Raw genomic sequence first — 21,605 nt, forward strand, 5'->3', positions numbered from 1 at the left:
AGTTAGAATAGTGGTATTAAGAAAACTGCCCTGCCTTTGAAATTAGAGTTCATTTTGCTACCTGTGTTCTCTTGCTGAAAATACAGCAAAGGATAAGACTACATTAGTTGAATTAAACTGCGTGTTAGTTTATTCATAGCTCTGTGCATATATTTCTATTCACGCAAGCATTAACTTTTTTCAGTGCTTGAATTTGTGGGATGAGGTATCGTACATTCTTAGTCCCCTTTTGGACCTTATTACCTGTATCCAGATGTTCTCTTTCCCCTGCCCCCAAAAAACCAAGGTTTACCCACCTTTCCTATACATCTTTATACATCTTTCCCCCCTCCATGTTCTTGGTTAGTATGAAAATAGATAATCTGTAGAGAGCTGAAGTATGTGAAGTCCCATGCTGCTTTGGATGATGGATTGTGCTACCTATAATCTGTTTCAAGTAGGGGTGAGGATGGGGAGGATGCAATATATGTGGGTCACCATCCTTTTACTTTGTGAATCCAAATCCCATATTTCATCACTAGATGGCAGCATTTCAAAAGATGTTGATTAAATTCAGATGATGATGCAAGTGCTAGAAAACTGTGAACTAGTAAAAGAATATTTGAAAATAAGACTTTTTTTTTTTCTTACTGTATACAATACTCACCCAGAGAGCCTGAAATTATTTCAACAGAATATAGTCTCTGATAACCTTACATGTTTTGTGTGAATTGTTTTCCCTGACTATTTAGGTCAAAAAAATTTAACTAATTCACCAATGAAAAAGAAGAATCCAGTATTTAAAATACAGTTTTCATTTTGATGGTTTGAAAAGAGCGAAGGCCTTTGAGTTGCCTTTATTTCCTTGTTCCTGTGGTGTTTCAGACTTGGTAGTTCCAGTGAAGCACCTCTCAAGTTGGGTTTGTCATCTTTTCTGAAACTAAATGACTGAGTCTTTTATTCTGAACAAAAATGGGTGATTTCTTTACAGGTGGAAGCTCTCCAGGGCTACCGTGTGATTGACATAGCCTGTGGCAGCGGAGATGCACAGACATTGTGCCTGACTGATGATGATACAGTCTGGTCCTGGGGTGATGGAGACTATGGAAAACTTGGGAGAGGAGGCAGTGATGGCTGTAAAGTACCAATGAAGGTATTTGAATGTAATTTTTTCATTGTTTTAGAAACCATGAGGTTGATGGAGAATGCTGAAGTAAGATTTGCCAATAAGTGCAAACTTCCACCCATCCTGGGAGATCAGGATTCTGCTGATTATTGTTAAGGATGAACTTTGTAGGCTACAATGACGAGTCTTTAAATTTTGTGCTGACCATTAAAGTTGCACTTGAAGGTTTTTTTCTTTGGAGAACATTGCTGGTTCCAGCAATATTTCTCATTTTAATTTTGGTTCCTGTCAAAATATTAGATTTTGCCAAGAAATATTCATATATCCTTGTGTTAATAAATTTCCATAATACTGCTGAAGTCATAACTTCATTCCAGAAAGGGGTATCAATTGATTAAGAAGTAATCTTACTTTATATTAAGCCTTTCATGTAAATGCATGGTTGACTTCTGGAATTGGTTGAATTTCATGGTTGAATTAATGGAATTTCTTTGTACGTTACAAATGAAATCCATGTAGCCATCTGATTTGAATCCCAGCACTTGTTATGAAGATGAACATTGTTTGTGTTTGAGAAATGTATGTGAGTGTCACTGTGTATACCTATGCACAGTAGATTTTAGATTCTTAGTCCACAATCACACTTTATTACCTGGATATATGTGTCCCCATTCTGTTTCCAAATGGATAAAGTCTACCAGCCTGTCCCAAATAACAGCTTTTTATCACGTGATGTAAAAATAGCTTGTTTATGTTTCATCAAATCATCAGTCCCATAGGTTTGATGGTCAAGTGGCATAAGGACCTACACAGAATAAATAGGAAGAGTGTACAGGAGGTTTAATATTTTTACTATGTTGTCAGAATCACATCTATGTCATATTAGCTAGAGATGATTAATGTTGACTATTTGGAGACAGAGCCTTACCATTTCTACTAAGGGGCGATTGCTGACTAAACTAACTATTGGCAAAACATACTAGAGATGATCTCCAACAGTTTGCCAAATCTGAGCTTGTTTTTAATGTTTAAGTAGTAAATGGTAGAAAGATGAAAGGAGTAGAATTCAGCTAAATGATCTACATACACATTTTAATTTATAAATATACATATAGACACTTACACACTTGCACATTATATTTTACTTAAGACAGTGCAGTTGATGAAACTGTAGCCTCCTTAATTAACTTTGATTTCATTTGATGATATTTTCCTAGATTGATTCCCTCACAGGCCTTGGAGTGGTTAAAGTAGAATGTGGATCACAATTTTCTGTGGCTCTTACCAAATCTGGAGCAGTATATACGTGGTAAGTATTTTGTATTAGTTGTTTTGACAGTGTTAGATGTAACCTTGTCTGCAACAGGTATTAGTGTTATACTGATTTCCACCCCTATCAAAAACTTTTTTGAGTTCCTCTGTCTTGATTAGTGATAAAATCTACCACTTTGAGGAACATTTTATAGTGCTGTTTGAATGAAAAATCGAAATATTTTGCACAGAGTTGTCATTCCAGGTATTGACCACTGCAAGATGCAGAAGTTCCAAGGAGGTCAGAAGTATAAGCCTGAAGTGTCATGTAGGGTGGAAGATGACAGCATAAATAACATTCTCATATTATCAAAATTGTGTCTAGCTTGTGGTGGCTGTAGTCTGAGGATTTGATTTTAGTTCATTGTTTTAATCTTCCTACACCATTCCAAATTTTGTAGTTTAAGCTACTAGACTTAAGTGTTTAAAAAGACTAAGCAAAATACCTTCCCAACATCCTTCTGCCCCCTTGTTTGCATGGCATTAGAGTTATCCTTAAACTGTACAAAGTTCCAGCCTCTGAGGTCAGTAAATGTACTGGTTTTGCAGACAAATGGTTCTAATACTTGACCCTTGTAAGAGGAAAAGCCAAACAACCCCCTGCAAAAGTGGTGTTAGGACCTACACAGAATAAGTAGGAACAGCATATTGGAGGTCTAAGGATTTTTACTATATCAGCAGAATCACCTCCATGTCATATGAGCTAGGGATGATTAATGTTGAATATTTGGAGAATATTTTTGTATTGGACTGTTTATAAATACATCTACAGATCAAATATCAGACGCAGTCTGTCGTTCAGTTTTTTCCACAAATAAAACACAGTTTTGAAATGTTTTACCTTCTCTGTGCAGGGGCAAAGGAGATTATCATCGGTTAGGCCATGGATCTGATGACCACGTTAGAAGACCACGACAAGTGCAGGGACTGCAAGGAAAGAAAGTCATTGCGATTGCTACTGGCTCTTTGCACTGTGTTTGCTGCACTGAGGATGGTATAAAATTCAAATAATTTACTTAGTACTAAATTTGAAAAAAATGAAACTTTATTTTTTAGTCAGCTTGTTGGTAGGTTGTCCTTGCTAAAAATGCTGGTCCTCTATGTGCATGGACATATTTTGTGTTTGCAGATGTTGCATATGTCGTGAGCAGCAAGAATGTCATTGATTTAAAATGATCACATAAAACCAACTGAAGGTTTTTAATTAATAAAAAATAAAGAGTTTAAGTTTCATAAATGCTGATGGTCAAAGAAAAATATAGAGCTCTAAAAGTAATTACAGATTGGTCAAGCAGTAGAATGAATGGATTTGGCTTTTTTTTTTTTTGCAGGGTCTTCTGAGCCTGCTGAGGTGTTTAACTTGCTAAATGAAGCACTGCACAAACAATATTGCTTCTTGCAGAGCAGGTTGAGATACTGAATATTCTTTGTAGCAGACCCTCTCCCACATTTAATTAACAAGTCTGCACAATAACTGAGTGTTTTATAGGTGCTAGTGAAATAGGATATAGCTGCAGAAAATGAATGCTCAGAAACAAGTTTGCTATTTTAAAAGTATTTTCCAATGATCTTGCAAGAGTAAGCACCTATTTTAATGTCCTTTGTAGTAATACAGCCTATTACAGGATCTTTTATTTTGTCTCATACAAAATGTTAAGCCTTTTCTAATTCTTTTTTAAATATCAGCTTTTTTGCTATGAAACTATCAAATACAGGCTGTTTCTGGTGTATCTGTTATTCTTCTGCTCCACCATCTCCTCCTGTTCTGGAACAGAACTTTTAAGTTACACAAACTATGAGGAAATGAATGTATCTTATACTAGCTGGTCTACATAGACCATGGGCCTAAGCATGTCATTCAGGATTTATCTGCACTACATAGTGGACTTCAGGATGGCCATCAGTCCTAGCAATCTTGATTACAGTCCAAGGCCTCATTCGGTTAAATGATTTATGAATGCTAATTAAAAAAAAAAAAAAAAGGGCAAAAAGCTTCAGAACAATTAATTATTTTTATTGGTTTAGGGGAAGTGTATACCTGGGGAGATAATGATGAAGGGCAGCTTGGAGATGGAACAACTAATGCCATCCAAAGACCACGCTTGGTTGCAGCACTTCAGGGTAAAAAGATCAACAGAGTAGCCTGTGGCTCAGCACATACTTTAGCTTGGTCAACCAGTAAACCTGCTAATGCTGGCAAGCTCCCTACACAGGTAATATTTTTGGCTTATTGCATTCAGATTTTAAACATACTTGGTATGCTCATTGCTGATCTTTCAGTAGATGTATTTCCTTTCTAAATCCCTGCATAAGCTCAGTGTGCTTTGATTTGGCTTCGAGTTTGAGCCAGTTACTTTGTTTTACTTCCATATTTCCAAAGAAGGATTCCAGTTTTCTGAGGTGAGAAAGCCTCTTCATTCAGTTGTTAATCCAATGCAGAACAGTAACTCAGTTTGCAAATTGGCAGGAATTTTAATTCTGTATTCCAGCTATGAAAATCTTATGCCTTCCAAGGGAGTTCTTCATTGCTTGCTTTGCATTGAGAAGATTGTTTTTTGAATATTCTGCCTTTCAGCTATAATGCCTGGGTGTAGTGATGACAGGATGTAAAACGTGTCTGTTTATGGATAAGAGAATTGTAAAATATGGAATAGGAAGAATAGTCTAACTGTCATGTTTCTAATACTTGTTTCAGTTTAGATGGATACTATTAGTATCTTTTATAAACAACTGAATTCTGTGTATTAAGTTTTGACAGTGTGAATAAGCAAATATCTGAATTTCTAATACAAATTTACCTACAAATCTTATAATTTGTTGTTCTGTTTAATAAAATAAAGTATATAATAATTCTAAATTAGATTTGGATATCATTGCCTTATCATAGGTTCCTATGGAGTACAATCATCTGCAGGAAATTCCCATCATTTCATTGAGAAACAGGCTTCTGCTGTTGCATCACATTTCTGAACTCTTCTGTCCTTGCATTCCAATGTTTGATCTTGAAGGAAGACTTGATGAAACTGGCCAAGGACCCTCAGTTGGGTTTGACACATTACGGGGAATACTGATATCACAGGGAAAGGTATTAATCAGAATGTCTTTAAGGGAGTGATTTGTAACTGTATGTGAAATGTACTGTTTAAACTGTTTCTAAAGAAAATAGAACTATATATCTCAATTTGCTCTGTAAGTTGTATATCAAATATTTGCATTCTGATTATGCAAACTTCTTTCTTTGTGAATGTGTTCTTTTAATTGTGTTTTCCTCAGTTCTTCATCATAGTGCTTTTGTGTGTTGATCTTGAAAATAACTTTACACTGTAAATCTTCAGTTTGTAGTATAACTGAATTCTTCTAGAGTATTCAGTAGATGCTGTCCTGGAAAAAAATGTAAGATAAGTACAAAATGGTCATTGTCTGCTTTTTGTATTTCAGTTGTCATGATCAGGTGATACACTAGTTGATCGAAAGCTCTATGCAGGTACAAACTTGTTTTAGACTGGGCTAAAAGTGAAGACAGGATACCTAGGAGTTCAATCTCAAATCAGTAAAGAAAGTGGATTTTTGTAGTTGTAAGTAAAGTAAGTCATGAGAAAATCTAGATAATTATAACGCTTCAAGGCTACAGCACTTATTCAGAACTTCAGATATGGAAAGCCTTTAAAAACATGACTTGCCTTTAGTATGATCATCAGTTGGGGATCTGAATTTTCTCACTGTCATAGTAACTTGTCTAACAAAAAATGATAACCTTATATAAACAGACAAAATCTCTTGGAAGATATATTTGAAAAGAGAAGCAGTTAAGTTTCCCTCTGCAGTGCTGTTCTATGTCCTTAAATAAGACACATGGCCTGTAACTAGACTCCTTAGCAGGTATTGTCTCAAGGTCTCTTTCTCTAGACTCCAATGAAATTGTGTAGTAGAGCAATCCAGCAGAATACATGCTTCACAGACCAAGAGAAGACAACACATTTTTCATGAAAACCTAAATTGGAAAAAAGGAAAGGGAAATCTTAGCTGTTCTGTTCATGACACTTTTATGTTAGTGTTATTAATAGGGGAGCCTTTAGGTATACGATGTTAAGTATAGGAATGGGTGTGCGGGAGGCATATTCAACATAATTTACTTTAAGAATCTGCAGAACAGTTAAAGAAAGGCTTCAGATATAAGACAAAATGTGATATCAGGCATATTTTGTCATAAGCATTCAACAGAGACACCAGAAGTTGTGATGCTGTATTTTTATCTAGGCATTTAAGTCAGGCTTACCTTCAGAGATTCTAAAGACTTAAAAATCTTTTTAAAGCTTGCTTGAAACTGACAGTGTAAAATTAGATCCAAGTATTTAGTGAGAGAACCTCAGATACTTGAATTTGCATGAAAAGTTTGTTTTTCTATTTTTATTTGTTATTTATTTATTGCCTTCTATAGCAAGATTATCTCATCTTTGCCTTTTTTGATTGTTTTCCTCTGACATTAATTATTCTCCATACACATACATTATTCTTGTAGAAACTAATTTATACCTGCACTCAGCAGTGTGTTGGTTGCTTAGTAATATAGGTTGGTTGCTTAGTAATAACTGAATCTGGGTGCAGTACCACCTTTCAGGTCATGGTTTTGAGTGATATAGGAGAGACTTTCTTCTTTACTTTTTTAGTATCCCGGCTGTTTCAGACTTGAATTGTATTAGCACAAATAACATCATCCTTAACTAACATCTCACAGCTTTATCTTCTGTTGCTTTTGTTTATTTTTAGTATTTCAAAAGTATTTGATGCTTGTTTCCATTTCTTCTAAAGAAAGACTCAGAGGTGTTTGCCTTTTCTAGTGTTTTGTGATGTATTCAGAAGGAAATTGCTGAAGGATAGTATTGCAGGATCAGTTTCTCTCTTCTGCTGAAGAGTCATTTTTTCCCTAAGTTGAACTAAGTATGTGTGTATCTGTGAAATATGTGCAGCTTTTTTATTTGGTCGCAGTTTTGCCACTATTTTAAGTTTTTGTATTTTCCTTTTATAGGAGGCAGCTTTCAGAAAAGTTGTGCAAGCAACTATGGTGAGAGATCGTCAGCATGGGCCAGTTGTAGAGCTCAACAGAATACAGGTATCTTAAGCTGAAGTTTTGATTTTAGTATCTCTACGTTTAGCCCACAGTGCTATACATTTGTCAAGTCCCTTTGTTTCAGCTGTTTGGTATCTGAGTACTGAAGAGTTGATTTTTTATCAGAGAATCAGACAAGGAAGAAGTGAATGCAGCAAGGGCTGCTCACTTCCTTTTCAGTACGTTTTCAACCATACTGTAGTTGTTTGAGGGGAGGGGGACACTTGTTGAAATATTAAGCGAATGATTTAGACTCTAATGAGCAAAGTATGTCCTGCTTGACAAAGGACTGCGTTTTCAAAACTCACTACATTAGATAATTTAAGAGAGTAGTGATTCTGATGGCTTTCTTACCTTTCCAAATGGTCAGATGAGTTATTCAGCTGTTGCTTTCATAACAGAGAACATGAAGGGAAAAAGGAAAAAAAAAAAAAAACAACAACAAACAAACCCACCACACCCACCCTTGAATATAATTAAAAATCAGGCTGATAAACTGTTGTCCTTTGCTGGTCATCACATGTGGTCATATTGATTGCAGAACTCTTTGATACAAAAGGGCTTTTTTCCTTATTATTGACCTTAGAAAATGTAATGCTGTGCCTTAGGCCGGATATGTCTTTTTTCCGTAGATATTTCTGTAACATAGAATAGTAAAACATTGTTTTCGTTTAAAGGGACTGAAGCCTGGTCTTACAGAGTCTTCATACATTTCTTTCTTTTAGTGGTGGTTTTCTTTTTTTTTTATATATAGTAAAAAGTAAGAAAACCTACTCTTCGTAAGGTTAGAATGGAAAAATGGTGAAAACTTTGACTAACTAGTTTTCTCTTAGTGAACAGAAGTACATCCTGTTGTGGCTGGACCCTGTTTCTGCTGCTTTGCCATTTTCTATGGGCACTTAAAGTTTCTTGTGGTAACGTGATGTGATTGAAACGTGTTGTTTTTAGTTTTGGGAATTTGAAGCTGAAGAGAGTGCCAGAGATTTTCTTGTTACTTTTTTTTGTGTGTGTATGTGAATTCAGAAGGTCCAGTAAAGCAGTGCAAGTATTTAACTTTAAGCAGGAAACTAGTGACTAGGTTTTGGGCTCATTTCCTAGTGTCCTCCTCCTACTGTTGAGTTCATTAAGATAGGGTTTCTCTTGTATTCCAGTTTGTTACTTGAATCTAACTTGAACTCTAGAAAAGAACTGGTAGCTGCAGGGCTTCCCTTCTTCATAGCTTCTGGGGGAAATGAAATATTGCTGTAACACAAGTCTGTCCTAGATTTTAGTGTAAGTGAAGGCTAAAAAAGACCATGTTCAAAATCTGGCCTGATTACACATTACTCAGTACAGGTCACAATTTCTTGAGTTAGCTTTTGCAGAGAATGAAAATGTGAATTCTTAAACTGTTTGATCCTTTATAATATGTAATTGAAGATTCAAAGCTGCTTTACATAGTCTCAAACAGCTAATTGTCAATGTTAAGAATTTTCATTCTATTTGCAGTTGTGAGTTTAACTGCAGCTAGGCTTTAAGATCCCTTTGATTTCAGAAGACTCTTCTTACAGTTTAACACATTTTCCTCAGCTTACCTTGTTGTTCAGTGGTTTCTCTGGAAGTACCAGAACTGGACATAACAGCTGTCTAACTTGCAGTGTAAAGGCAAGCCAAACACCACTCCCTTGTCCTTAGGTCGAGTTTTACATGGACCAGATTCCTTTAGAGTAGGTCACATTCACCTTACATACTACTTGGCCCTGGATCTTTTCTGTTGGGAGCCTTGTGATAGTAGGACACACTAGTTTTATGTAGTTTTCTTGCTCAAGATGTGTGAAATACAATGTGATGGCTGTACTCCAACTCACCCAAGTGCCAGCCTGGTATTTCTATAGCATAAAATTGAGGGTAGATGTTTTATGCTTTTAGGTGTAGTATGAGGGCAAGCCTCAGTGCACAGAGACAGTTTGGGACACCGTTGGAGGACTATGTAGGGCAGAAGAATCCAAACTTGATGCAGTTTTGTCTATGTTACTTTTTGGGAATGATTGTTAAGTGAAATATTCCAAAACAGCAACTTTTCCAGCCTTGTTCTGGAAAGGTGTAATAGAAGTAGTTGAAGACTGAGCCAGAAAGTGAACTGACAGTTACATGTCTAGGCAGGGCTCCAGTGCTCAAGTTTACTTACTGACCCTCTTACTAGCAGATCAGATTTACCTAGTATTTAAGTACTGGTGTAGCTCATGTGGTGTCAAATGGACAGTGTGTTATGACCTATAGGCAGACAGTTTCATAATGCTGTTAAATCATATCTTTGCCTTTAGATGAAAGAGATTATCCAGCAGTTGAAAGGAATTTCTTCCTTTCAAAAGGGAAACAAATTTCAGTTATTAAGGAGAATGTCTACTTTCAGGAATGTAATATTGCAAAGGATCTCCTGGTTCAATGTTCTCTACTGTCATGGGAGGAATGTCACACATATGGATATATGAAATCCCACTTTAAGAATAGTTTCTTCCTCCTCACTAGGGCTCCTTATCAAATGTGGGTTACAGAAATCTCCCTAGCATGATGATTAAAAATAATCTGATCTTAAAGCAGATAGAGCATATCAATGAATGAATTCTTTATTCTTTTGTGAGTGTTATACTTCAGTTTAAATGACATTCCTCCTTCCTGGTTATTGTCTTCTCCTTTATCAAATGTGCTTTTAAAGAACACTAATTTCATGACAGCCTTCATTTTCCTACACTGATCAGGCTAAGCTTTTTTTTGTCTGCTTGAGTAGAATAGCCTTTCTCTACTCCTCATCTTTTTAGACTGTATTTTTTCTGTAGCATTTCAGTTTGAGCATAGATAACTGAAATCTCAAGGTACAGGTGAGACTGTGTCTGTGCTCTTGTAATTATCACATTGATACTTCTCTTACCTCTTCTGGAGATTGATTTCATGACATATCGTGGGATTGTGTTCGTTTTCTTCATAGATCTGTCTTCTATGTTAACAGTACATATTTCTCTTTCTTAGCTGATTCCAACTAATAAGCTGTCATCTTTTTGTAAACTTTTTTATTAGTCTCTGAGTGCATGGCTTTATGTACTACATTTCTCCCAAGTTCTGGTGGGTTGGAGAGAGTCCCACAGGATGGCCAGTATTTCAGTGGAACTCTTCAGGCTGCTTGAGACAAAGGTTTTTTTCTTCAGATTCAGAGAAAGAACTTAAATTTTGGTCTTCATCACTTCAAAATGCTTTAACCAGATTACTGATTGACTTGAGTGCCTCTCCCCTTTTATTGCAATGGTTCTGCTCACAATAAGTGATTATTCACTGAGGCAAGTTCTTGAACTTGATTCTTCCACACTTCACTGTGTGCTGCTTTTGAACTGCTGCATTTCTCTCTGGTCCAAGAAAAGTTGGTTTTCCACAAGTTGATATTTTCTGATGGCAGACTGTTTTATGAAAATCCTTCTTGGGCTCTAATCAACATATTAACTTGTTTTATGCTAAAAAGTCATCTCATCAGCAAGAAGGCTGGAACTGTATTTTAAAAACTTGAGAGGCTGCATAATCTGTGTTTAATAAGGTATGCATTCAATGAGGGTTATATCTGGCCCTGTTCAGTAAAACAGATTTCACAGGATATGTATTAAGTCTCTAAAGGGGATGATTTGGAAACATGAGCAAGATGCTGTGCTCCAGCCCTCTACAATAAAAAGCTAAAATACCTGTGGTGGATTGTGGCCTAAACATATTTGTACGAATTTTTGCCATTTTTCAGTGAAGTGTTTTACTCTTTGCTAATAACCTAATAAATTTTAATATGGGCATCTGTCTTTGTCAGCAAGCAATATACTGAGATGCTGGCAGAAATGCTAATAATCCTTCATGGCATTCTTACACTGCTTTGCTAAAAGTCAAATTGTAACCATTCCTGCATCTAAATGATCAGATTAAATGAAAATTCTGTGTTGCTAGTAAATAAATACTAAATTAAATGTATAATAGCAAATGTGCATGCCATCCTATTCAGTTCAGGCAGGATTGGTTGCCTTTTTATTGTCACTTGATTAATTTGTACTTTAGGTCTGAGATTTGAAAAAACAGTGAATTAACTACTGCTTTCATAGACCTTCTAATCATACTTTCCTCTTTTTAAGAGAAGACTCAGTGATTTCGCAACTTAAAACTTCTTGAGCATCCAAATTTCTTAGAAATCCATTGAATTAAAACCAGCTTGTGTTGATACAGAACATCTTAGACATGAGGAGGACTTGAGGTGGATGTTTTATCCAAAGCATCAGAAGTATGCAGCATCAGAACAACTGGATTTTGAGATGCACTGTAGCTTGGAGTGGGACCAAATACAGATTAATGGGATGAGTCTTGGTTATTTCTGAATGAATAGTCTCATGGATATTGGTGAACTATGTGCATTGTAGGAGTCCCCTTGCAGTCAGGACAGGTTGAGAACGTAAATTGCAGAACACCAAGGGGGAAAAAAAAAATCTTGGGTTTCTCCAGCCTTCTGTTTACTTTCCATTTCTTTCCACTCCATACTGGTGAAATGCTTTTTGTATTCTTATCCGCTTTGTGTGCATCTCTTGCAGCAAAATACGTGGGATTTTTCCATGCATGCCATTTCTTATGGATCTTCATCAAATCTTAAAATACACTTTTTAAGTAGGTGCCTAAGAAACACATTACTCTGTGTGTGTGTATACATACGTATTTTGGTAGTGCTTACTCATCTTTAGAGGCTCCTAGTAAGTATCATAGATGCATATTTAAATATTATCATTAATGAATGTAAGAATAACATGTCTACAGTTTTCTGGCTAACACCACAGCCTCTGATCTGTCTTGTGTATTAAAAACTTACCCAGATTTGACAATTGAATGTATGAGTAGAGACAGGATGCATTAACTAAGTGGCTTGCAATCCAGAAAAACTGAATTTACCAAGGCATTGGCTGCTCCTTCAGAAATAGGGGAATAAAACTTTATCAACAAATTTTATCATTGATACCCCTCTGTCTTTCCCTTTTCCTTTGAAGATGAACAGGTGTAATGCTGAGTAGAGACAGATGAACAATGAAGTGTTTGAATTAAAGATAAGTAAGGTATTGGTGGTTGGGGGAATGTAGAAGTCCTAATTGAGGGAAGAAAGCCCACAGGGTTGTCAGCTGAACTGGTAAGTATCATTCCATCTAGCTGCAATGAACACACCTATTGTTTTTGCATGTTTCCAGCTCTAACAGTAAAATTACTAAGATTTAATCAACCTCCAGATTTTTAGTTTAATGTAAAACAAAAAATCATCATCATTGTGGTCAGCTGTGTTTGAACTAAGATTGTCTCAAGGAGCTATAACTATGTCAGGTCATAGAAATTACCTAGAACAATCATTGAGCATTGTCAGGTCAGCCCAGGACATGTAGTGAAAGTGTCTAGATAACTAGATACTGGTTTTCATGTTTGTGCAAATCCAAGCATTAGTTGTAAAATTTCTTCTGTTACAGAGGTGCTGGAATTTGCAGTGCTTATAAATGGTGATAATCGTAGTAATCACTGACAGTTAAACAGCTGTGTCAGAGATAGGACCTATTGCATAAGTTGCAGTGCAGCCTGTCCTGGAACCAGTAACTCTTTCTCCTTAATGTTTAGGTATGTCCTATATTTATATCAGAAACAAGCTGACAAAGTATGGGCTGGATGAGCAGACAGTGAGGTGGGCTGAAAACTGGCTGAACAGCTGGGTCCAGAGGGTGGTGATCAGTGGCATGAAGTCTAGTTGGAGGCCAGTAAGTAGCCCTGTACCCCAGGGGTCAATACTGGGTCCAGTCCTGGTCAACATCTTCATTAATGATCTGGATGATGGGGCAGAGTGTACCCTCAGCAAGTTTGCTGATGCCACAAAACGGGGAGGAGTGGCTGATACGCCAGGGGGTCGTGCTGCCATCCAGAGGGACCTCGACAGGCTGGAGAAATGGGCTGACAAGAACCTCATGAAGTTCAACAAGGAGAAGTGCAAAGTCCTGCACCTGGGAAGCAATAACTCCAAGCACCGATATAAGCTAGGGGTCACCCAGCTGGAAAGTAGCTTTGTAGAAAAGAACCTGCAGGTCCTGGTGGGCAGCAAGTTGAACACGAGCCAGCAATGTGCACTTGCCATGAAGAAGGTTAATGGGTGTCCTGGGCTGCATTAGGAGGAGTGTTGCCAGCAGGTCAAGGGAGGTGATCCTTTCCCTCAGCACTGGTGAGGCCACACCTGGAGTACTGTTGTCTATTTCTGGGCTCCTCAGTACAAGAGAGACATGGACATACTGGAGAGAGTCCAGCAAAGGGCCACGAAGATGAATAAGGGACTGATTAAGGGATCTCTCCTATGAGGAAGGCTGAGAGAGCTGGGACTGTTTAGCCTGGAGAAGAGAAAGCTCAGAGGGCATCTCATTAATGTATATTTTTGCATACCTGAAAGGAGTGTGCAAAGAAGAGGGAGCCAGGCTCTTTTCAGTGGTGCCCAGTGAGGGCACTGAAACACAGGAGGTTCCCTCTGACCATCAGGAAACACTTTTTCACTGTGAGCGTGACCAAGCACTGGTGCAGGTTGCCCAGGGAGGTCGTGGAGTCTCTGTCCTTGGACATAACATGAAAGCTGTCTGGACGTGATCCTGGGCAGCTGGCTCTAAGTGGTCCTGCTTGAGCAGGGGGGTTGGACCAGATGACCTCCAGAGGTCCCTTCTGACCTCAACCATCATGTGATTCTGAAATAGTTCTGGGCTCCTAATAGGCTGAGATTTTAAGTGCTTTCATCCTCCTGGAGAGGATCGGGATATGTAATAGGAGTCTGTGATATCTGTATCTAGGCATGGATATTAGATGGTACTGAAAAATACTGTAGTGCTGTAATTTGAAACTTGGTTGTTCTTCTGTATATGTCACATATATACAAGATACACTGTGGACCTCTGCAAATGTTTCACTGAACACATTAGTATTTTATAAACATTAATGTTATGGTCTCATCTGTGCAGCGATGCCAGCTGAAATATGTTCTTACAGTGACTTTTATAATGTGCTTACTCAATAGGTAAAACGCTCTAGGAGTAAAGGAGGACTGGCTGGGCCTGATGGTACAAAGTCAGTGTTTGGACAGATGTGTGCTAAAATGAGTTCCTTTAGCCCTGATAGCCTTCTGCTTCCGCATCGTGTTTGGAAAGTCAAGTTTGTTGGTAAGAGGGTTGTCCACCCCCCACCTATTTTGCACTTAACTTTACAGTTTTCTTCAGATTTACTTTTCTGGAGGACCTGAAGGAAGGAAGGGATATAGGAAAACAATGTATGTGTGTAGGGAGAGGAAGGTGTTTAAAATGTTAGGAAGGAAAAAAGCCTTTTTAAATGATTTTATAAAAACCCCTCAAGATGAGTGGAAATGTCTCTGTCCTCAAATTCTGGAGGCAACTCTTCTGTGTACAACGAACATCCTGCAAAACCTAAACCTGTTTTTCAGCTGTCTGAATTGGTAAATAATCCTGGCTGGCTGGTTTTACTGGTAGGGTTGGTTTTACAATTCATGTATCACTTTGAGCTTTTTGATGAAAAATATTTCAGATTGAAGAGCCATTCTATCTACTGTATGTAAGATATATAAAATATATCTGCTTTAAAATGTTACTTAGGAATCCCGTTGCTTTGACTTTCTTTTTCTACTTCTATTTTATTTTGATTAGTGTATAACACAAAAATGTTAGTTACACGCTGGCAAAATAGTATTTTTGACACTGTGATATATTGTGTAATCTTCTAAATAGTATCATTTACAATGAACTGGAAATATCCAAATATAAAGCAAAACATAAAGGGTTTTCATATGAACAGATATGACAGTGTAGCTTTTAGTAAACTTTTGTTTACTCAATCATCCCCGTGGAAGGAAATACAGTTTATTTCAATACTTCATTTATTTTTAAAAGAACATTTAATTTTGAGCTTTTTTTCTTCTCCAAGGTGAATCTGTGGATGATTGTGGTGGAGGTTATAGTGAATCAATAGCAGAAATGTGCGAGGAGCTTCAGAATGGGCTGACCCCTCTGTTAATTGTGACACCAAATGGAAGAGATGAATCTGGAGCAAACAGAGATTGTTTCCTATTAAATCCTGCTGCCAAGTCCCTCTTGCATATGAACATGTTTCGTTTTCTTGGTAATTTCATAGCAACATTGTGACATTCTACTTGCATTACATGATCAGAATATTGGGAATCTAACAAAAAAAAAATTAAAATTACTATGTTTAAACTTACAGGTGTACTTTTGGGCATTGCTATCCGGACTGGCAGCCCTCTGAGCCTCAACCTGGCTGAGCCAGTGTGGAAACAGCTTGCAGGAATGAACCTAACAATTGCTGATCTCAGTGAGGTAAGTGTGAAGTATCTGAGTAGGATATAACTTACAGAAGACAAGCAGACTTTAGCATAAATTTTTCTCCAGTGATTGGCTTCCCTGGTTTCTATATATTTGTATTTTGACTGGCCTTTTTCATTTTGAGCCAGTATATAAGGATGACTTGTACTCACTGTTAAAACTGTAAATTTACAAGTTGTTCAAAAGTAGTTAAATAAGCTATTTGAATTCTAGAGCATTCTCAAATCTTCTCATGGGTTTGATTAGACAAATGTTTGTGGTCGAACTCCTACTTTCCAGCAGACCTTTCTGTAGCTGTTACTGTCTGTTGTGCCAAGATGCAGTAACTGATTGGGTGCACACGCCTACACTGTTTTGAAGTAAAAGAAAATTAGTTCAAACTACTACTGAAAATAGTTTGTGCCCACATACCGAACACCACAAACTTTAAATTTCTGTTTACTGAGCTCAGTAAATGTGGAGTAAGAGTTATGTCTTCATTACAAAGAAGATTTCCTTCTCAAATACTGTCATGCAGAAATGTACTTACTGTAAAAGCATTGAGTCATTTACTTGTCAGTAAGGGGATTCCTTTTGTACCAAAACCAGCATTGGACTTTGTAGATGTGATTATGTTTTTAAGCTTTAAATCCATTTTCTTGCATAATACAGTTTCTTGGCAAATGCTCCCCAAAAGGATTGAAATCTAGAACACATGCACCCTCCCACATCCCACCATAATGAAATTTTGTGTAAAATATTGAGGCATTTTATGGCTTTGAAATTGTTAGATGCATTATGGTCAGACATTTGACAATGCTTTTGGTAGATGACACACGGTGCACTGCTTTTGGTATGCAAGAGACGCTGTTGTATAGTGCTAGTAAACTGACTTTAACTCGGGCTTGTTATTTTCACAGGTTGATAAAGATTTTATTCCTGGGCTTATGTACATTCGAGACAACGAAGCTACTTCAGAAGAGTTTGAAGCTATGAGCCTCCCATTCACTGTGCCTAATGCAAGTGGTCAAGATATTCAGTTGAGTTCCAAGTACACCCATATTACACTGGATAATAGAGCTGAATATGTGAGGCTGGCAATAAACTACAGGTTTGTTGAATTAAGTCATTCAAATTATTGACATGAATAAACATTTTCTTTTAAAAAATATGTAAAAGCTTTTAAACAATACACTACTTTAACCTCTTATGACAAGTGTTTTAATATTTTCATGTGATGACAGTGTTGATTTTCTCATTTCTTTTAATCTCTCCAAGGAGAAAAGATTAAACTTAATTTTTAGGAAACAAAATAAACTAGCAAGTATTGGCTCTAGATTTTAATAGCTGTCCTGACAAAGCAGTTTTGGCAGCCAGTTTTACAGGTGGAGAAATGCCCCATCCATCTAGTTCTTCCTATGCGATAAAGTAGTAGGCTTGATCATTAAGCTCTTTGTGAAGAGAGCTTGGATTTAGTACTATTGCTCCCACAGTTTTTCATATCATCAGTTGTAGTCAAGAGCAGTCCCAGATGAATTCTTATTGTATTCTTATCTATCTAAGTCAGAATACACAAAACAAAATGTTCGTTCCCTGGACACCATAAAATAAGTCTGACACCTCTGTGCAGACAAGTAAATTCACCCACAGGTGCCAAAAGCTGAATATTGCACTGAAATCAGTGGGAAATAATTGTTCAGTATTTGAGAAGACAGGCCTTTGTTTACTTAAATACCTAGATAGTTAATCTAGACAAGTACATCTAAGAAGCAGCCGTAGGCATCTATTTATGTTGAAGCAGTGGGCCTAGTGCCTATTGAACTATGGAAATTTAGGTAATTTAGATGAGAAACTGATTCATAGTTTTATTCTCTCCACCACAGTTAACTGCTTTAGAGAGTGCTTGAGCAAGACTGTATCATCACTCTGTATTTGCTTATTAGTTTGTAGTTACAGTGTCTGGCAACAACAACTTGAATTACAGTCTTTGTTGTGGTGGGTGTTTTTTTTTTCCTATAAATCGTTATGAACCAATACTTAAACCTACTTTTGACAGCAGAGAGGAATTTCATTTGGAATGGATAAATTATATGTCTATATAAAATGCTACATTCCTTTGAAGAAATGGTTTTGTTCTCTTGCCAGTTCTGGCTATCCTCAAAGGACATGATCACTTCTAGAGCATTTTACAGTTAAAAGTCCTTTGGGAGAAACATTTAAATGTTTAGATTAAGTATCAAGTTTTTTTATTATATGAAACCCTTGAGAGAAAAACTAGCACCTGAATAGAATCCATGTGAAAAAGTGGATGCATAAGACCACGTTTGTCCTGACTTCTTTGGTTTTTTTGGTGTAACAAGCCTGAGGACAGGACTTGTTAATGATGCAAATCTCTGCTCTGGAGAGCTCTGTAAAACATCTCGGAAATTATTTGACAGGAAAAAAAGAAATGCAAAACACAAATCATGGGTGGCAGCAGAAGCAGCAGTGTGTTAGACTTACCTGTGTCTGTCTCGAAATGCAACAACTCCTGTCCTCAGACATCATGGTTTAGTTCAGACCCATTTTTCTTTTACCATAATGTCCGTCTAGTGTTGGGAATGTTTGAAGGCAGAGTTCCAAAGCACAGCCTTCTTTTCCCAAGAGCATGTTGTTTCCAAACGTGGTATTGCTTTGTTCTTGCCAGGCACAGCACTTGAATAATACTGGAAATAAAATATCCTAAACATTGGGAGGTATCTCTCCATACTGAGCTTGCTGTGCAATATGAATTGGTGTAGAAACTGGTATAAGTGAAGTATCTTGTGTGATAAATGTTTATTAATGTTCCTTGGCACATAGCTGGAGACTTGAGGAGAATGGTTAAAGTTTCCTTGATATTACAGTAATCGCTATAAATAATTACTAGAAATGGCATTCATAGAAACTCTGAAAATGTGTCTCTACAGACTTCATGAATTTGACGAACAAGTTGCAGCAGTTCGTGAGGGGATGGCCCGTGTTGTTCCAGTTCCTCTACTTTCGCTATTTACAGGATATGAACTGGAAACAATGGTATTGATTTCCATTTTGCTACTCTGTCAGACTAACTTGGAGTGAGATTCTTCCCTTACGTCTTACTAATCCAAACCCCACATTAAATACTATTTACAGTGCTCGTTCTGTGATTGCAAACATTTTGTCCAAGGAAAGACTAGAAAATGTTTAATTGCCCTCTTGGTGGTAATAAGGTTATTTTGATGCAGCTGAGCAGTGATGTAATGAATTATTTCTGGAAGAAACAAAGCCAAAAAACCCTACAAAAAAGGAACCTAGGAGGTGAATTGGAGGTACTCATCCCAAGTAAAATGTTTAATTCTTTATGTGATTCAGGAATATGAAAGAAGGTTCATTATTGTCCCCTGATGGGACGATGGATATTTCGTATTATTGTAATAGGAGACTATGCACAGCACTTCAAATATTTGAAAGTTCATTTTGTCAGTGTAAAAGCTGATTAAATATTTTAAAGGAATGGAGGAAACAAATCACCTGTAATTTATTTGATCAGACTTCTGTAGCCAATCACTATATTTTATTTTTCAGGTGTGTGGAAGCCCAGATATTCCACTTCACCTTCTGAAATCTGTAGCAACTTACAAAGGCATTGAACCAACTGCTTCCTTGATACAGTGGTTCTGGGAAGTGATGGAATCCTTCTCCAATACAGAGCGATCTCTCTTCCTGCGTTTTGTGTGGGGCAGAACAAGGCTGCCCAGGACTATTGCAGACTTTAGAGGGAGGGACTTTGTTATTCAGGTAAGGTGTGTGGGATGGGGTGTGGGATTTTTATTTTTAAAGGCTGCTGGTAGTGGAGAAGTAATAGCATGAGAGCAAGAGAACAGGCTGATTTCATTAAACTGTTTATGCGACATTACATTGTAGATTCAACAGTGCAACAGAGACCTATAATGTGTACTAGTATTTTTCTCTCTTGACTTGGCCAAGTGGATATTTGCTTCATTTCCCAACCATTTGCTTCTCTGGATTTTGATAGTGTTCCACTGTCAGTCATCAACTGCTTTTGCTGGCATTTATTTAGCATTTCATTCAGCTCAGTAATCATTTCAGCTGAATTAAAAAACCACAATCTTCAAATCATATTTTGGTATTTGCTGAGGTAATAAAATCTTTTTTAGATTGTTCCCAACCACATATTCGTAATCAAAGAAGCTCATATATGTCTGGGTTTATTTATTTATTTAGCGTAGGGAAAATTTGATTTGGTCTTTTCATTGTTCCTTTAAGAAACTTCAGCATCAGAATCACAAATCTAACATTCTGTTAAAGAAAGTTCTCAAGTATTGTTCTGATATTTATTTGTGGTTTGGACAGTGAATCAAAAATACTGTGCTTTTTGTTTTCAACAGGTGTTGGATAAATACAATCCTCCGGACCACTTCCTTCCTGAGTCATACACTTGCTTCTTTCTCCTGAAGCTGCCCAGGTATTCCTGTAAGCAAGTACTAGAGGAAAAACTAAAGTATGCCATTCACTTCTGCAAGTCTATAGACACTGACGATTATGCCAGGATAGCGCTGACAGGAGAGCCAGCAGCTGATGACAGTAGTGATGATTCTGATAATGAAGATGCAGATTCTTTTGCTTCAGATTCTACGCAGGACTACTTAACAGGACATTAAAAAATAATACAAGGGATAGTTGTCACAAGCACTGAGGCAAAACACTAAAATGACAAAGAAGCCAAGGACAGTTTAGGTCTCTAGAGAGTATGTAGTCAGAGGGGTGGTAATCTTCTGAACATGGGGAAAGTGTGTTTGCTACTCACAGTAGGAATTAAGGGTTACAGCTTAAACCATCAGCTTAGAATAAATGGCACAGTATATGGGCATTTAACATTTATTTTAAGAGCTGAAAGTGCCCCCCCCATAATGCTGCACTACATTTAGAACCTTTGTGTTTACTGAAGTGTTGTAAATGTTTATATAAATATGGTAGTGCAGCATCCAAAAGGCAGTGAAACCTTTAAATTGTGGGTGCAATAGGTTTTTTCATATTAAGTGTTGTGTTCTGTGCATCTTCTTGATTGTATATTGGAAATACTGTGCAACAACTGAATAGTATTATAAATATTTCAATTAACTTTACTAGAAGTTTGTTAAAAATTTTTGAACATTGAATTAACATTATTCCTTGAAATTCTTCTATAGATAATAAAAATGGCCAATAGTTTCACCTCCACCCCTGGTTTGTATATTTTAGCTTATGCATTATTTATCTCAAATTTGATACCTTTCTGTGAACAGCATCATAATTCTTATCATGGAAAGTGTACTGTATATAATTTGTGCCATGTAAATGCAAAAGTTATAATTTCCCTCCAAATAAAAGTTCTGCTACAGGAAAAAATAGTATGTGGTTTTTTTAATGGTAATGCAGCTGTTACACGGGATGAACGTTGCAATGGCTCTACTAAGAAATGTTTCTGCAATTTACAGCTATTGACCAAATGTTGCTGGTGCTGCTCCACCAATATGTAGCTATAGTAGGTGCATTGCCGTAGACAGGACATGAGCTATAGTAAACTCGGAGCAAGTCTATACAACACGTTAATGGTAGCAATTAGGTACACTTTGTTAATGCAGTTGTTCCTAATGCTACTGTTGTCAGTAACAGTAAATTTGTTCTTGGACACCTGGGA

The 21,605-nt window shown here is 37.0% G+C and overlaps 1 protein-coding gene across 6 annotated transcripts in view; it reads left to right on the forward strand.

Annotated features, from left to right (window-relative positions):
• Nucleotides 1–21,307, forward strand: part of HERC2 (HECT and RLD domain containing E3 ubiquitin protein ligase 2) — a 119,230-nt gene extending 97,923 nt beyond the window's left edge. For 5 of the 6 annotated variants that reach the window (XM_072849614.1, XM_072849617.1, XM_072849616.1 and 2 more), the window contains 13 exons: nucleotides 971–1,132; nucleotides 2,323–2,414; nucleotides 3,271–3,410; nucleotides 4,442–4,629; nucleotides 5,304–5,501; nucleotides 7,443–7,526; nucleotides 14,593–14,734; nucleotides 15,510–15,704; nucleotides 15,807–15,919; nucleotides 16,825–17,015; nucleotides 18,853–18,958; nucleotides 19,490–19,702; nucleotides 20,314–21,307. In XM_072849614.1, the coding sequence (XP_072705715.1) occupies nucleotides 971–1,132; nucleotides 2,323–2,414; nucleotides 3,271–3,410; nucleotides 4,442–4,629; nucleotides 5,304–5,501; nucleotides 7,443–7,526; nucleotides 14,593–14,734; nucleotides 15,510–15,704; nucleotides 15,807–15,919; nucleotides 16,825–17,015; nucleotides 18,853–18,958; nucleotides 19,490–19,702; nucleotides 20,314–20,586 (2,097 nt within the window). In that variant the 3' untranslated portion in view covers nucleotides 20,587–21,307. Of the gene's footprint in view, nucleotides 1–970; nucleotides 1,133–2,322; nucleotides 2,415–3,270; nucleotides 3,411–4,441; nucleotides 4,630–5,303; nucleotides 5,502–7,442; nucleotides 7,527–12,556; nucleotides 12,694–14,592; nucleotides 14,735–15,509; nucleotides 15,705–15,806; nucleotides 15,920–16,824; nucleotides 17,016–18,852; nucleotides 18,959–19,489; nucleotides 19,703–20,313 lie in introns of those variants that run through there. The other variant, XR_012040342.1, reaches the window with a different exon arrangement.
• The last annotated feature ends 298 nt before the right edge of the window (nucleotides 21,308–21,605 follow it).

Source organism: Ciconia boyciana, chromosome 1 (assembly GCF_034638445.1).
Source record: "Ciconia boyciana chromosome 1, ASM3463844v1, whole genome shotgun sequence".
In the NCBI taxonomy this organism is placed as follows: domain Eukaryota; kingdom Metazoa; phylum Chordata; class Aves; order Ciconiiformes; family Ciconiidae; genus Ciconia; species Ciconia boyciana.